Source organism: Bos mutus, chromosome 6 (assembly GCF_027580195.1).
Source record: "Bos mutus isolate GX-2022 chromosome 6, NWIPB_WYAK_1.1, whole genome shotgun sequence".
Classification (NCBI taxonomy): Eukaryota; Metazoa; Chordata; class Mammalia; order Artiodactyla; family Bovidae; genus Bos; species Bos mutus.
The window spans coordinates 34166413-34184172 of record NC_091622.1 but is presented as its reverse complement, the minus strand read 5'-3'; the positions used below and the strand labels follow the sequence as shown (position 1 = coordinate 34184172).

Sequence of the window (17760 nt, the reverse complement as noted above, 5' to 3'; positions counted from 1 at the left end):
TATGTGTTTAAAATAGAATTGTTAAAATTTCTGGATACTCAGCACCCTTCGGAGAAGGCAATGGCACCCCACTCCAGTACTCTTGCCTGGAAAATCCCATGGATGGAGGAGAGGTCCATGGGGTCGCTAAGAGTCGGACACGACTGAGTGACTTCACTTTCACTTTTCACTTTCATGCATTGGAGAAGGAAATGGCAACCCACTCCAGTGTTCTTGCCTGGAGAATCCCAGGGGCGGGGGAGCCTGGTGGGCTTCTGTCTATGGGGTCGCACAGAGTCGGACACGACTGAAGCGACTTAGCAGCAGCAGCAGCAGCATACCCTTACTTTTCCCCCTCCTTTCCACTGCAGGACTGCTTCCAGTGACTGGAAGTCTTCACCATTTCTTACTTCACTTATTTCAATAGCATCATCAGTGGTCTTACCTTATCTTTTTCTTGTACTTAGATGTTGCCCAGGCTGTTTGTATAAAATTTAAAGCTGATTATGTTGCTTCTTTGTTAAATGATTGGTAGCACATCTTCATTAACTTCAGCATCAAATATTAATTATATTTTAGAGGTGCTTAGAAGATCCTTGAGGTATTGGCAGTAATATACATCTCTATTCCTTAATTTCTTACATCTCATCTGGATATTATTTTCTCATACCTTGATTCCTTTTAGCACTCTGCCCCTGGCTAGTATTTTTTCCTTTCCCTAACGCTCACTTCATTTTTCTTTAATCTCTCATTCACTAGACAAATATTTGTTGAGGGCTTCCTGTATTATATATGCATAATGTATAAGTTGTGTAGTGAGAACTAGGTAACAGGAAGTGAACAAGATAGCAACAGTACTACTATTTAAATCTTTGCAGATATAAAAATATTGCTGAATATAAACATAATTGAAAAATATCAACCATTAAATTTACTCTATTAGTTTAAAGCACTTGTTGCATCTTAATTAAATGAGAATCAACATGAAGTATGGTCAATATCATGGGGACTTGAGGCAAATTAATTGAAATCTGGTGTGGCTCCTTCTCGGCTCTTCCCTGGTGGTTCAGACGGTAAAGCATCTGCCTACAGTGTGGGAGACCTGAGTTTGATCCCTGGGATGGGAAGATCCCCTGGAGAAGGAAATGGCAAACCACTCCAAAACTCTTGCCTGGAAAACCCCTTGGACAGAGAAGCCTGGTGGCTCCTTCCAAGTCATGTGACCTTGACCAGTGTACAAATGGGGGCAATAATAGTACTTACTGCACAGACTTTTTCTGAGGGGTAAAGACAATACTCTGGTTTTTCCAGTAGTCATATACAGATGTGAGACTTAAACCGTAAAGAAGGGCTGAATGCTGAAGAATTTATGCTTTTGAATTGTGGTGCTGGAAAAGACTCTTGAGAGTCCCTGGAACTGCAGGGAGATCCAACTGGTCAATCCTAAAGGAAATCAACCCTGAATATTCACTGAAAGGACTGATGCTGAAGTTGAAGCTCCAATATTTTGGCAGCTTGATGTGAAGAGCCAACTCTTTGGAAAAGACCCTGATGCTGGGAAATATTGAAGGCAAAAGAAGAAGGAGGTGGTAGAAGATGATATGGTTAGATAGCATCACTGACTCAATGGACATGAATTTGAGCAAACTCTGGGAGATAGAGGAGATAGTGGAGACAGAGGAGCCTGGCATGCTGCAGTCTATGAAGTTGCGAAGACTTGGTGAACAACAACAAAAAAAGAAAATACTATAAGCATAAATGCAAAAACTAGGCCTACCATACAATGATCTTTAAGCATTTGTTAAATAAATATTAGCCTTTCAGTGAGTTAAACTTTACTGGTGGGTTGTTTTGTGGTAAATACATGAATCCTGAACTTTTTTTTTTTTAATGTTTTAAAGTACTCTTGAGGAAAATTTATTCTGAAGACATTAAAGCTCTCTAGAACATGGAAGAATCAGCATGAAAATTAGGAGAGTGAGCATGGTTTATTTTTGCAATTAGAAATAAATAAAAGTAAAAACAACAACAAAAAAGAGAGAAAAATAGAAAAATGAACACTTCCAGGACAAAAAGCAAGTTCTTTTCTTTTAAGCTTACAATTTGATCATTGATAGTAAACTATTTTGATGAACTGGCATGGTGACTTCAAATGTACTTATAAGTGATACTTATAAGTTAACCAGGCTTCCCTGGTGGCTCAGATGGTAAAGCATCTGCCTGCAATGCAGGAGACCCAGGTTTGATCCCTGGGTTTGATCCCTGTGTTGGGAAGATCCCCTGGAGAAGGAAATGACAACCCACTCTATTACTCTTTTTTTTTTTTTTTTTCACTCTATTACTCTTGACTGGAAAATTCCATGGACAGAGGAGCCTGGTAGGCTACAGTCCAAGGGGTCGCAAAGATTTGGAGATGACTGAGCAACTTCACTTCCTTTTCTTTTTATAAGTTATCCATGCTCTAGGTATCCTTAGTAATTTGAATGTCTTAATCCTTCATGGAAAAGAAAGATGCCTCTCCTAATAAATCTTTGGCCTTTTCTGTGAACATTACTAAAATTTATTGCTTTTTTAGTGCTTTAAAATTGATTTTATAAATTAAAAGTCCAAACAAAGAAGTTTAATAATTAAACAGTGTTGATGTATAAAACTGGAGAGAAAGGTCAACTTAAAATATCAATGTTTAGGTTTTGCATCTCAGTTTATTATGAGTGTGAAAGAAACATTTTGTAATAATGGAGAATCGTTTCATGTGATAACACATTCTTTGAGGTGTAATAAAAGGTTACATGGTGAAATCAGACTATTCAATCTTAAACCTAGAAATGATTTCTATTCTGTCCCAAGTTATACTGATTTTGAACTTAGGAGCCCAGTAGGTTTAATCATTTTTGGTGTTCATATATTTTAACTACCTAGAAATAAATGAGGTTAGTGCTTACAACAAAAACTTAGGATAAATAACTCTTATGATGCTTAAGCATTTTCATTCATCTTTAAACCTATTTGTATAATCTCATAATCAATGGTCAGTTTCTTATGTCTGAATCATTCTTTTCACAATAACTGATGTTTGCTGATAATTTACCTCCTCTGGATGTAGTTCCAGCAGTTCTACATGTGACCTTCTCAGAATGCCCCGGTTGGTGACCCCAATCTTGGGGAAAAGGCTTTACCTATCCAGAAAGAAATAGGGCCTTTAATTTTTCAGTCAGCCTTCCTCTGACATTCCTAGTAACAGAAGCCTATGATGGAATTGTCTGCACTTCATGCAATACATTTACAACAACAATTCTTTTCACAGAAGAGCAAATTTAGCACATAAATTTGTATTTTGTGCCTCAAATAATTATTTGCATCTTTGATTGAAAGCAAGTGAAAAATGTATTGATTTTTTTTCAATTAATGGCAGCTGGAAACCTACTTGAATATGCAGTGCCTTGACACTAACTCATGCCTTTAAAGTTATTATTAAATAATTACCTGCTTTTCCATAAAATTGCCTTTTTAAAATTTAGAAGTTAACACAATTTCATAGATTTGAGATCTAGCTGTATAAGGACAATTAAATATTCTGAGTAATTAAAATTTGGGAATTCCTGTTTGTTTTTATTTTATGCTCTCTTTAAGCCAGTTTTTCCCATCATAAGAGTTAAATCTGAATGATGAACCATTTATACTTGATGTGATTTGGGAAGTATAGAAATCATCCTTGCCTCAAGCTTGGGTTCGTACAACTTTAACAGTCCCTAAACGTACCACTGTAATTCAGTCACTTAGATTAAAATCAAAAGCATCTGGAAGTATGGAAATAGATTAATTTGAGGAAAATCTATGAAATTAGTATTATCCCTTTATCTATTTTAGAATAATCAACTAGTCTAGTCACAATGCCTTCTGAAAATGTGGTTTTTGTAGGGAAGAGAAAGGAAGGAGGAGGAAGCCTTCAGAAAATGAGATTGAATTTAGTCTGGTTAAATTAGTAAAACAGTTTTCCTGAAGGAATTTCAAGAAGCTGTAGTGACTTGAGGCCAATATCAGTATTTCACACATGTTCATCCACTCTGTTCTCAGGACTATATTTTAACATATGTTTTATTGTGACTGTTTATAAAAGTAAGAAAAGATCACTATAGGAAATTTGGAAAACACTAAACAGTATAAAGAGGAAAATGAAATCACCAGCTATCGAAGAACCCAAATTTTAACTCCTATAGTAATTTTAAATGGAGTAGTGTATAAGCAATTTCTCTCAATTATAAGAAAAGTGTGCCTCCTTGTTTTGTAAAGTTCAAAATAATTAGCATAATTAAAGGGATTGCCAAAGAATGCTCAAACTACAGCACAATTGCACTCATCTCACATGCTAGTAAAGTAATGATTAAAATTCTCCAAGCCAGGCTTCAGCAATACATGAACCGTGAACTTCCTGATGTTCAAGCTGGTTTTAGAAAAGGCAGAGGAACCAGAGATCAAATTGCCAACATCCGCTGGATCATGGAAAAAGCAAGAGAGTTCCAGAAAAACATCTATTTCTGCTTTATTGACTATGCCAAAGCCTTTGACTGTGTGGATCACAATAAACTGTGGACAATTCTGAAAGAGATGGGAATACCAGACCACCTGACCTGCCTCTTGAGAAACCTGCATTCAGGTTAGGAAGCAATAGTTAGAACTGGACATGGAACAACAGACTGGTTCCAAATAGGAAAAGGAGTATGTCAAGGCTGTATATTGTCACCCTGCTTATTTAACTTCTATGCAGAGTACATCATGAGAAACGCTGGACTGGAAGAAACACAAGCTGGAATCAAGATTGCCGGGAGAAATATCAATCACCTCAGATATGCAGATGACCGCACCCTTATGGCAGAAAGTGAAGAGGAACTAAAAAGCCTCTTGATGAAAGTGAAAGAGGAGAGTGAAAAAGTTGGCTTAAAGCTCAACATTCAGAAAATGAAGATCATGGCATCTGGTCCATCACTTCATGGGAAATGGATGGGAAAACACTGGAAACAGTGTCAGACTTTATTTTTTTGGGCTCCAAAATCACTGCAGATGGTGACTGCAGCCATGAAATTAAAAGACGCTTACTCCTTGGAAGGACAGTTATGACCAACTTGGGTAGCATATTCAAAAGCAGAGACATTACTTTGCCAACAAAGGTCCATCTAGTCAAGGCTATGGTTTTTCCTGTGGTCATGTATGGATGTGAGAGTTGGACTGTGAAGAAGGCTGAGCGCCGGAGAATATGCTTTTGAACTGTGGTGTTGGAGAAGACTCTTGAAAGTCCCTAAAACTGCAAGGAGATCCAACCAGTCCATTCTGAAGGAGATCAGCCCTGGGATTTCTTTGGAAGGAATGATGCTAAAGCTGAAACTCCAGTACTTTGGCCACCTCATGAGAAGAGTTGACTCATTGGAAAAGACTCTGATGCTGGGAGGGATTGGAGGCAGGAGGAGAAGGGAACGACAGAGGATGAGATGGCTGGATGGCATCACTGACTCGATGGACGTGAGTCTGAGTGAACTCTGGGAGTTGGTGATGGGCAGGGAGGCCTGGCGTACTGCGATTCATGGGGTCTCAAAGAGTCAGACATGACTGAGCAACTGAACTGAACTGAACTGAATACTTTTTGTAAAAATTTGTCAACTTAATCTTACAAATATGAAAATGTATGAACAATTATGAACCACTATTCCATAAAGATTGTGTTGTTTTCTTCTTATGTCTCTAGCATGTTTAAAAGTGTGTGCTCATTGCCTAGCAAAGTGGTAAGGTAGAGACTTGTATTGGCTAACAGTTATTATTCTCATTTTACTTTCATTGATCTTGTAGTGTAGACTCCTTTCAGAGTCTAGCATTAATTTACTATTTATATGAGAAATATTTAATTTTCTCTCTGCTTAATTAGAAATCTGTAAGGTATTTTATTTGGGAGTTTAAATAAATATTTTTTCAATATATAGATTTTTTCATTTCCATTGCCTTTTCTTTTTTATTCATTTTAATTGGAGCCTAATTACTTTACAATATTGTGATGGTTTTGCCCTACATTGACATAAATCAGCCATGGGTGTGTGTACATGTGTTCCCCATCCTGACCCACCCTCCCACCTCCCTCCCCATCCCATCCCTCAGGGTCATCCCAGTGCACCAGCCCTGAGCACCCTGTCTCATGCATCGAACCTGGACTAGTGATCTGTTTCACATATGATAATTAACATGTTTCAATGCTATTCTCTCAAATCATCCCACCCTCACCTTCTCTCACTGAGTCCAAAAGTCTGTTCATTACATCTGTGTCTCTTTTGCTATCTCAGATATAGGGTCATCGTTACCATCTTTCTAAGTTCCATATATATGTGTTAATATACTGTATTGGTGTTTTTGTTTCTGGCTTACTTCACTCTGTATAATAGGCTCCAGTTTCATCCACCTCATTAGAACTGATTCAAATGCTTTCTTTTTAATAGCTGAGTAATATTTCCTTGTGTAAATGTACCACAACTTTCTTATCCATTCAACTGGCAGTGGACACCTAGGTTGCTTCCATGTCCGAGCTATTGTAAACAATGCTGCGATGAACATTGGGGTACACGTGTCTCTTTCAATTCTGGTTTCCTCAGTGTGTATGCCCAGCAGTCAGATTGCTGAGTCGTATGGCAGTTCTATTTCCAGTTTTTTTAAGGAATCTCCACACTGTTCTCCATAGTGGCTGTACTAGTTTGCATTCCCACCAACAGTGCAAGAAAGGAGGCAAGAATATACAATGGAGAAAAGACAATCTCTTTAACAAGTAGTGCTGGGAAAACTGGTTGACCACTTGTAAAAGAATGAAACTAGAACACTTTCTAACACCATACACAAAAATAAACTCAAAGTGGATTAAGGATATAAATGTAAGACCAGAAACTATAAAACTCCTAGAGGAAAACATAGGCAAAACACTTTCTGATGTAAATCACAGCAGGATCCTCTATGACCCACCTCCCAGAGTAATGGAAATAAAAGCAAAAATAAACAAATGGGACCTAATGAAACTTAAAAGCTTTTGCACAATGAAGGAAACTATAAGCAAAGTGAAAAGACAGTCTTCAGAATGGGAGAAAATAATAGCGAATGAAACAACTGACAAAGTTGGAAACCTGTCCATCACCAATTCCTGGAGCTTACTCAAACTCACGTCCATTGAGTTGGTGATTCCATCCAACCATCTCATCCTCTGTCATCCTGTTCTCCTCCCACCTTCAATCTTTCCCAGCATCAGGGTCTTTTCAAATGAGTCAGTTCTTCACATCAGGTGGCCAATATATTGCAGCTTCAGCTTCAGCGTCAGTCCTTCTAATGAATATTAAGGACTGATTTCCTTTAGAATGGGCTGGTTGGATCTCTTTTTAGTCCAAGCACTCTCAAGTCTTCTCCAACACCACAGTTCAAAGCATCAGTTCTTTGGCGCTCAGCTTTCCTTATAGTCTGTGTCACATCCATACACGACTACTGGACAAACCATAGCTTTGACTACCTTTGTTGGAAAGTAATGTCTCTGCTCTTTAATAAGCTGTCTTGGTTGATCATAGCTTTTCTTCCAAGGAGCAAGCGTCTTTTAATTTCATGGCTGCAGCCACCATCTGCAGTGATTTTGGAGCCCAAAAAACTAAAGTCAGCCACTGTTTCCTCTGTTTTCTTATCTGTTTGCCATGAAGTGATGGGACCGGATGCCTTGATCTTAGTTTTCTGAATGTTGAGTTTCAAGCCAACCTTTTCACTCTCCTCTTTCACTTTCATCAAGAGGCTCTTTAGTACATCTTTGCTTTTTGCCATAAGGGTACTTTCATCTGCATATCTGATGTTATTAATATTTCTCCCGGCAATCTTGATTCCAGCTTGTGCTTTATCCAGTCCAGCATTTCTCATGATATACTCTGCATGTAAGTTAAATAATCAGGGTGACAATATACAGCCTTGACATACTCCTTTCCCAATTTGGAACTGGTCTGTTATTTCATATCCAGTTCTAACTGTTGCTTCTTGACCTACATACAGATTTCTCAAAGGCAGGTGAGGTGGTCTGGTATTCCCATTTCTTGGTATTCCCTCCTAGAGATCTAGGTAAATGTTTTCATCTGATCAAAAGTTTATTGCCCTAATACTTGAGAAATATCTCTAGAAGAAATTAAGACTTTTTTAAAACTTGGGAGAAGAGTGAACATTTTTTTCTTCCCCACAGGAGAATACTACCATTAAGCATATTTCTTGGAATATACAAGTTATTTTACTAAGCATTTGTTGAATAAGTGAATGTTATCTCAGAGGAATGAATCAGTAATTTTCATCCTCAATCTGTTTCATCCCTAGCAGTGTTTAAGGCACTGGTGAAAATTTAAAATATAATAGGGTTTTATTCTCCCAGCTGTGATGAGTTTATTTGTTTCAGACTCAAAGTTCATACCAAGAATAAGTAGAGAAAATTAAGTTAAAAAGTTAATTTGATGGTATTGGAGAGATGATGAGGAAACCTGGGCTCCTCCTCTTTGACACATACTGGGCAGAAATCTTTGGCTCTTGAGTGCCACAAGAGTGCTTCAGATTCAGCTCTGCTTTTAGTGGTCATCTATTTTATATCGTAGACTCTAGTGCTAAGCAGATTAATAATTTACCAGATACTTTTAGGGTAAAATTGAAGAACATTGGGATCATTTGTTACATCTCTTTTCTTTGAGATTATGGCCCTACACTATTTGGCTGACTTGCATGCTCCTATTGTATTTTTGTCCTCTCTTTCACTAATGTGTGCTGGCATCTTTAGTATTTGCTTCTTTCTACATCATTGTCCCAGTCATGGTTCTTGAAATGAGTGCTGAGATCAGTGATTATTGGTCATTCATTTATAATCAACACAAATACCATTTCCACTGCTATCAGTTTTTATTTCTTTGCTGCACTTTCATTTCTGTTGACAAATGACTTCCTTCGATTATCCATTTTTTTATAAAATGTCACATGGGTTTATTACTGGGAGAGAAGGAAGCAATGCACCTATACACTTAGACCTCTGTGCTTAAACAGAGTATCAGCCTGCATATCCATGACAGGCTTTGAAAGAAGCAGTATGTTTGTCACTGGTCATGATTAGCATCTCTTATTTGTGTAGTGATTTGTGGAGATTGGGCATCCCTTGTGGCTCAGCTGATAGGGAATCCAGCTACAATGCGATAGACCTGGGTTTGATTCCTGGGTTGGGAAGATTCCCTGGAGAAGGAAAAGGCTACCCACTCCAGTATTCTGACCTGGGGAATTCCATGGACTGTATAGTCTATGGGGTCGCTAAGAGTTGGACATGACTGACAGACTTTCACTCACTCACTCACTCACTCACTTGTGGAGATTAACTGTGTTTAATTTGTGTACTTCTTATTCTTCAATGAAAAGCTTTTTTAAGTGGAAGAATCATAAGTGGAAAGGCAACACATTTTCCACTGTGTGGCTTAAAGAAAGAAAAGAAAAAGTACTAAGGTCAGTGGAAAGACAGACTAGAAAGTGATAAAGATAATTTAATGATAATATTTTAGTTGACTTACCTCATTTGATTGAAATTTAAAAAGAGAATAGTTAGGAAATAATTATGACATTTGTAATTATTATTTCTGATAAAACAGTTTGCCGGGAGGATTCATACCATTCTGTGGTTTCATGTGCTGCTGTAGTTCTCACTCCTATGGAACCCACCGTGGAGATGAAGAAAAGAGAAGAACTCAAATTTCGTGAACCTTCAAAACAGTAAGTTGTTCATTTGGTTTTTCAAGTTTTGTAAACTTTATTAGATAATTAGATAACTGATCAAAGTTAGATCACTCAGAAATTGTGATTTATAATGAATATATTGATACTAGTATATTGAGAGAACAGAAATAAATTGTGCATATTTTTAAAAAAATGATGTATCCTGTAACGCCTCAATGAATAACTTCTGTCTTCTGAGGTTGTGTGTTTGAACTATCTACCACTCAGGTTTCATTTTGATATCTTATCTCGGTGATGTGAGTAAGTAGACTGAAGGCTTTATTTTCTTAATACTATGATTATGTATGTACTATTCTTGGAATCCTTATTTTATAGTTGTAAGCTTCAATGGAGCAAAATATGAAAATTTTCAAATATAAATTTCTTGGGCTTAAAAGGTTTGTACTTTATAAGTAATTTAAGTTATTTTTAACTTTACACTGGTTAAAGTTTGCATATTTTTCCATTTAAACAGATCAAGCATCACTTAAATTTAATCTTTTATTGAATAAATAATATTTTTTTTTATAATGACCAAAAGAATTAAACTCATAGTAGTAAATATAAGATACATGAAATTGAAGTATCTAATAAACTAGGTTTATTTCTAGTTATGTATTAAGTAAATTAAAAGGGACAACCAACTGATTTTCTAGTGAAAGTGTTGTCATGCTTGCTTTAAAGTCTTAGGTTGGAGACTAAGGAATGTATGGTATTGTCAAGGCTTGCTGGCTACAGAAGGAGTTACCCTGAAGTACCTAGTGTTTTCTTCTATTAAGTTAAGTTCAGTCACTCAGTTGTGTCTGACTCTTTGTGACCCCATGAACCGCAGCATGCCAGGCCTCCCTATCCATCACAAACTGCTGGAGTCTACCCAAACCCGTGTCCATTGAGTCGGTGATGCCATCCAGTCATCTCATCCTCTGTCATACCTTTCTTGTCCTACCCTCAATCTTTCCCAGCATCAAGGTCTTCTCAGATGAGTCAGCTCTTCACATCAGGTGACCAAAGTATTGGAGTTTCAGCTTCAACATCAGTCCTTCCAATGAGCACTCAGGACTGATCTCCTTTAGGATGGACTGGTTGGATCTCCTTGCAGTCCAAGGGACTCTCAAGAGTCTTCTCCAACACCACTGTTCAAAAGCATCAGTTCTTCAGCACTCAGCTTTTTTTATACTCCAACTCTCACATCCATACATGACTACTGGAAAAACCATAACCTTGACTGGAGGGACCTTTGTTGGCAAAGTAATGTCTCTGCTTTTGAGTATGCTCTCTAGGTTGGTCAAAACTTTCCTTCCAAGGAGTAAATGTCTTTTAATTTCATGGCTGCAATCACTATCTGCAGTGATTTTGGAGCCCAAAAAACTAAACTCAGCCACTGTTTCCACTGTTTCCCCATCTATTTGCCATGTAGTGATGGGACCAGATGCCATGATCTTAGTTTTCTGAATATTGAGCTTTAGGCCAATATTTTCACTCTCCTCTTTCACTTTCATCTATTAGATTAACTTTATCATACTTGTTTGTTTCTTGATGTCTTTCTACTGGATATGTTCCTGAAGACCAAGTTTCCTGGAATATGATAGTGTTTGATACTCTGTGAAATCAATTAGAAAATCTCTTAATGTTATATACAGTAATGTTGAATTCAAGTGGAGCAATGTTTATATTTGATGGCATGAAAATAGTGTTAATATTCTCATTGTAGAGGAAAAAAATACTAACCAATTCAGAAATAATGATTGTAATTCAGTTTTAATACAATCTAAAAGTGAACTACTGTTAATATAGTGTAATTTTTAGGTTCGAAAAGCCTTTTTTTTGTCTAATATGAAGAAAGTTACATCTCACATATGCCAATTGAATTATATTAGAAAACTCAAATGCATTTTTTAACAATGCATGTGAGTTTATATATTTGTAAATTGGATTTTAAATTCCTTAATTATCTTTTAGTGACTCTATTTAAAACTGGTGAATCGTATTATTTGCTTACATAAAATATATTTTCCATTCTTAGCTACTTCATAAATATTCATTCTTCTTTATTCTAAGGTCTATATTGAAGTAGACAGTACTTGTTAACTGGTTGTTTCTGTTACCCTACATTCACTTTGATACTCCTCTGTGTTCTCTGAATCTACTTTTCTTTTTTAAACACTCTCCCTTAGTAGGATTATTCATTTCTTTTTAAAGGTTTTGTTTTTGTTTTTCTGAATCAGAGAGAGATTAGTTAAAAACTTTTCTACATATTAGGTGGCAATTTTAGACATTTTACTTTACACTCTTTGTCTTTTTTTTCCGTATCTGTTATTGGTGTGATATCATTATCTTTACAGGGTCATTTTGAGTGTTATGTGAAGTGATATTGTTAAAGGATCTGAAATCTAAAAATCCACAGAAGTGTTATGTTTTTCCTTTCATAGCTTCCGACTATCAACATTATTGATCTGATGATTTACAGATACATACTCTTCTCCTGAAGAGTCTTCCTAATGCAATCTAATGTATCAAGTTCTTGATGGGGCTTGTCTTATTAGGTGTCCTACCAGAATCTTACACTAAGTTTGTCTGGACCAAATTAATGACTCCTCTATCCCCCTCAAAGTCTTCCCAGGTGGCGCTAGTGGTAAAGAACCCACCTGCCAGTGCAGGAGATGTAAGAGAGGAAGGTTCAGTACCTGGGTTGGGAAGATCCCCTGGAGATGGAAATGGCAACCCACTCCAATATTCTTGCCTGGAAAAATCCCATGGACAGAGGAACCTGACAGACTGCAGTCCATAGGGTTGCAAAGAGTTGAATATGACTGAAGCGACTTAGCACTAGCCCCCTCAAGCTTTTTCCTTCTGATGTCTATATTTGTGGAAAGCAATCATTATTCTTATTTTCTTAAAAATCTCAATGTTTTTCCCTCACACTCACATTCAATTAGTTATTGATTACTTCATTAATGTTTGTATTATATTTTTGTTACCACTTGAGCTGACCAGAAAGGCATATACTTCTCATATTTCAGATCTCTTCTAACATGTGTGTTCAATGTGATCTTAATGAAGCCATTCAAATAGTGGTTATCTATCAAGTGGAGATTATGTATGACATCCATACCCCACACTGCTGTTTTAAGAATTAAATGATAGGTATGGCTGGGGGTCAGAAGATCCCATGGAGAAAGTAATGGCTACCCACTCCAGTATTCTTGCCTGGAGAATTCCATGGACAGAGGAGCCTGGTGGGCTACAATCCATGAGGTCGTAAAGAGTCAGACACAACTGAGCGGCTAATACTTTACTTTCCCATGGCTGTATGGCAGGAACACAGTATAATTCAGATGTAGTGATTAATTTAAAACTCTTATTTACCAATGAGAGAAGCCTCGATGTAAATTGATTTCAGAAAAATCAAGGGTGGTGGTTGTAATTGGCTCATGTAATTGAAAGTATGCTGCTAAGTCACTTCAATCGTGTCCGACTCTGTGTAACCCCATAGACGGCGGCCCACCAGGCTCCCCCGTCCCTGGGATTCTCCAGGCAAGAACACTGGAGTGGGTTGCCATTTCCTTCTCCAATGCAAGAAAGGGAAAAGTGAAAGTGAAGTCACTCAGTCGTGTCCAACTCTTCGTGACCCCATGGTCTGCAGCCTACCAGGCTCCTCCATCCATGGGATTTTCCAGGCAAGAGTACTGGAGTGGGGTGCCATTGCCTTCTCCAATTGAAAGTATAGAGGTAGAAATTTCCTGAAGTATGGTTAAATCTGGTACCCAGACAATATCATGGAGAGTTATTTTCTCCATCTGTATCTCTTTTTTCTACTTTCCGATCTGTAGTTTCTACTTTCAGAGAAGTTCCTCTAGTGATATTACTGCCTTCAGCAGGTTCTGCGATGAATTTTTTATTCTTTCATCAAATCTAGAGATAATAAATGGTTTCTCATTCCCTTTAATCCAAACAATAAGTGTCCTATATATGAGTGTCATTGGCTTTGACCAGCTTAGCTTATTTGGCATGACTATGTTGAAGTGATCACTATACCCAAGAATATTTGATGATTTGATTGGCTAGAACCAGGTTACTTGACAAACCCTGGAGGAGAATGTGGAGATAAGAGGGGAAAAGCAGGTCTACTCTCAAAATATTGGTCATCTTGGTAGAAGAAGGCAGGCATGGATGCTAGGAAGTCAAAACAATGGATGCTCAAATAGGTAGTAACATTAGCAATTTTGATTAATTGAAACAGTGGGAGACTGTGGAAGTAAAAATGGTTATAATATAGAGATATATCATGTTACAAGACTTTATACTAAGAGGCTTTAACATGGTCAAAAAGTCAGGGAAAAATTCGCTGAGAAAGTGACACCTGAGCTAAGATATAGAGGATATTAGTTAACTAAGTGACAAAGCAAAGGTGGAACTTACCAGCAGGATAAGGGCTTGTTCAAATATCCTGTGATGTCTAGAATCAGAGAGAAATTTAAAAAAACTGGTGGAAGTAAAGGGGAGAAAAAAAAAATGCTTCTAAGTAAGGCCGAAGTGACACAATCAGATTTATCTTTTTTTTTTCTTTTTTAAATTATTATTATTATTCTTTTTTACTTTATAATATTGTATTGGTTTTGCCATACATCAACATGCATCTGCCATGGGTGTACACGTGTTCCCCATCCTGAACCCCCCTCCTACCTCCCTCCCCATACCATCCCTCTGGGTCATCCCAGTGCACCAGCCCCAAGCTTCCTGTATCCTGCATCCAACCTGGACTGGTGATTCATTTCTTATATGATATTATACATGTTTTAATACCATTCTGCCAAATCATCCCCCCCCCCCCCACAGAGTCCAAAAGACTGTTCTATACATCTGTGTCTCTTTTGCTGTCTCTCATACAGGGTTGTCGTTACCATCTTTATAAATTCCATATATATGCATTAGTATACTGTATTGGTGTTTTTCTTTCTGGCTTACTTCACTCTGTATAATAGGCTCCAGTTTCATCCACCTCATTAGAACTGATTCAAATGTATTCTTTTAATGGCTGAGTAATACTCCATTGTGTTTATGTACCACAGCTTTCTTATCCATTCATCTGCTGATGGACATCTAGGTTGCTTCCATGTCCTGGCTATTATAAACAATGCTGCGATGAACATTGGGGTACGCATGTCTCTTTCAATTCTGGTTTCCTCAGTGTGTATGCTGAGCAGTGGGATTGCTGGATTGTATGGCAGTTCTATTTCCAGTTTTTCAAGGAATCTCCACACTGTTCTCCATAGTGGCTATACTAGTTTGCATTCCCCCCAACAGTGTAAGAGGGTTCCCTTTTTTCCACACCCTCTCCAGCATTTATTGCTTGTAGCCTTTTGGATTGCAGCCATTCTGACTGGCATGAAATGTTACCTCAATGTGGTTTTTATTTGCATTTCTCTGACAATATGCCAGCAAATTTGGAAAACTCAGCAGTGGCCACAGGACTGGAAAAGGTCAGTTTTCATTCCAATCCCAAAGAAAGGCAATGCCAAAGAATGCTCAAACTACCGCACAATTGCACTCATCTCACACGCTAGTAAAGTAATGCTCAAAATTCTCCAAGCCAGGCTTCAGCAATATGTGAACTGTGAACTTCCTGATGTTCAAGCTGGTTTTAGAAAAGGCAGAGGAACCAGAGATCAAATTGCCAACATCCGCTGGATCATGGAAAAAGCAAGAGAGTTCCAGAAAAGCATCTATTTCTGCTTTATTGACTATGCCAAAGCCTTTGACTGTGTGGATCACAATAAACTGTGGAAAATTCTGAAAGAGATGGGAATACCAGACCACCTGATCTGCCTCTTGAGAAATTTGTACGCAAGTCAGGAAGCAACAGTTAGAACTGGACATGGAACAACAGACTGGTTCCAAATAGGAAAAGGAGTTCGTCAAGGTTGTGTATTGTCACCCTGTTTATTTAACTTACATGTAGAGTGCATCATGAGAAACGCTGGACTGGAAGAAACACAAGCTGGAATCAAGATTGCTGGAAGAAATGTCAATAACCTCAGATATGCAGATGACAGCACCCTTATGGCAGAAAGTGAAGAGGAACTAAAAAGCCTCTTGATGAAAGTGAAAGAGGAGAGTGAAAAAGTTGGCTTAAAGCTCAACATTCAGAAAACGAAGATCATGGCATCCAGTCCCATCACTTCATGGGAAATAGATGGGGAAACAGTGTCAGACTATTTTTCTGGGCTCCAAAATCACTGCAGATGGTGACTGCAGCCATGAAATTAAAAGACGCTTACTCCTTGGAAGGAAAGTTATGACCAACCTAGATAGCATATTGAAAAGCAGAGACATTACTTTGCCAACAAAGGTCTGTCTAGTCAAGGCTATGGTTTTTCCTGTGGTCATGTATGGATGTGAGAGTTGAACTGTGAAGAAGGCTGAGCACCGAAGAATTGATGCTTTTCAACTGTGGTGTTGGAGAAGACTCTTCAGAGTCCCTTGGACTGCAAGGAGAGCCAACCAGTCCATTCTGAAGGAGATCAGCTCTGGATTTCTTTGGAAGGAATGATGCTGAAGCTGAAACTCTAGTACTTTGGCCACCTCATGCAAAGAGTTGACTCATTGGAAAAGACTCTGATGCTGGGAGGGATTGGGGGCAAGAGGAGACGGGGATGACAGAGGATGAGATGGCTGGATGGCATCACTGACTCGATGGACGTGAGTCTGAGTGAACTCCGGGAGTTGGTGATGGACAAGGAGGCCTGGCGTGCTGCGATTCATGGGGTCGCAAAGAGTCGGACACGACTAAGCGACTGATCTGATCTGATCTGATAATGTGTGATGTTGAGCATCTTTTCATGTGTTTGTTAGCCATCTGTATGTCTTCTTTGGAGAAATGTCTATTTAGTTCTTTGGCCCATTTTTTGATTGGATTGTTTATTTTTCTGGTTGTTTAGTGAGCTGCAGGAGTTGCTTGTATACTTTTGAGATTAGTTGTTTGTTAGTTGCTTCATTTGCTATTATTTTCTCCCATTCTGAGGGCTGTCTTTTCACCTTGCTTATAGTTTCTTTTGTTGTGCAGAAGCTTTTAATTTTAATTAGATCCCATTTGTTTTTTTTTTGCTTATATTTCCAATATTCTGGGTGGTGGGTCATAGAGGATCCTGCTGTGATGTATGTCAGAGAGTGTTTTGCCTATGTTCTCCTCCAAGAGTTTTATAGTTTCTGGTCTTATGTTTAGATCTTTAATCCATTTTGAGTTTTTTTTTTGTGTGTGTGTGTGTGTTTGGTGTTAGAAAGTGTTCTAGTTTCATTCTGTTACAAGTAGTTGAGCAGTTTTCCCAGCACCATTTGTTAAAGAGATTGTCTTTTCTCCATTGTATATCCTTGCCTCCTTTGTCAAAGATAAGGTATCCATAGGTGCGTGGGTTTATCTTGGGAGGTAGACTTAGGCAATAAATGAAGAAGAGTTTCCTAAACAGCAAGGATGGCCAAGGACACAATAAGCTGTCCTCCCAAGATCATCCCCACAGAGGTCCTAGTTCTTGTCCTGGGACCAGTCAAGGAGAGTTAGCTCCTTCTGATGCCCCATGAGCTGTAGGGAGAAAGGAGGCATAACTATCACACAGTAGTGTGCTGGTAAATGTTTATCTTATAGTTCTAGTTTAGTTATTTTTTGCTGTATAATATTTTATTATATAAATGTATCATAATTTATGTATCCAATTTACTGTGAATGAATATGTACATGGCTTGCAATGTTTGCTTCACAAACTGCCCTGCTATGAACACTCATGGGCTTCTGGTTTAAGGTTTCTCTGGAAAGGATGACAGAGTTGTAAGAGACATACATTTTCCCCTTCAACAGACAGTACTAAACCATTTTCCAGTGGTCCTCATTGTCTACACCTTTGTCCACTTTTAGCCTTGTCAAGTTTTATACTTTTGCCAATCTTATAGGTGTAAACTTGCATCTCATTGTGGTTTTGATTTATATTGATTTCTTTCTAGTGATGT

The 17760-nt window shown here is 38.0% G+C and overlaps 1 protein-coding gene across 3 annotated transcripts in view; it reads left to right on the top strand.

Moving 5' to 3' along the window:
- CCSER1 (coiled-coil serine rich protein 1) overlaps positions 1-17760 on the top strand; it is a 1488467-nt gene that overhangs the window by 329556 nt on the left and 1141151 nt on the right. For all 3 annotated transcript variants that reach the window (XM_070372147.1, XM_070372148.1, XM_070372149.1), the window contains exon 5: positions 9639-9759. In XM_070372147.1, coding sequence (XP_070228248.1) covers positions 9639-9759 — 121 coding nt within the window. The remainder of the gene's footprint in view (positions 1-9638; positions 9760-17760) is intronic.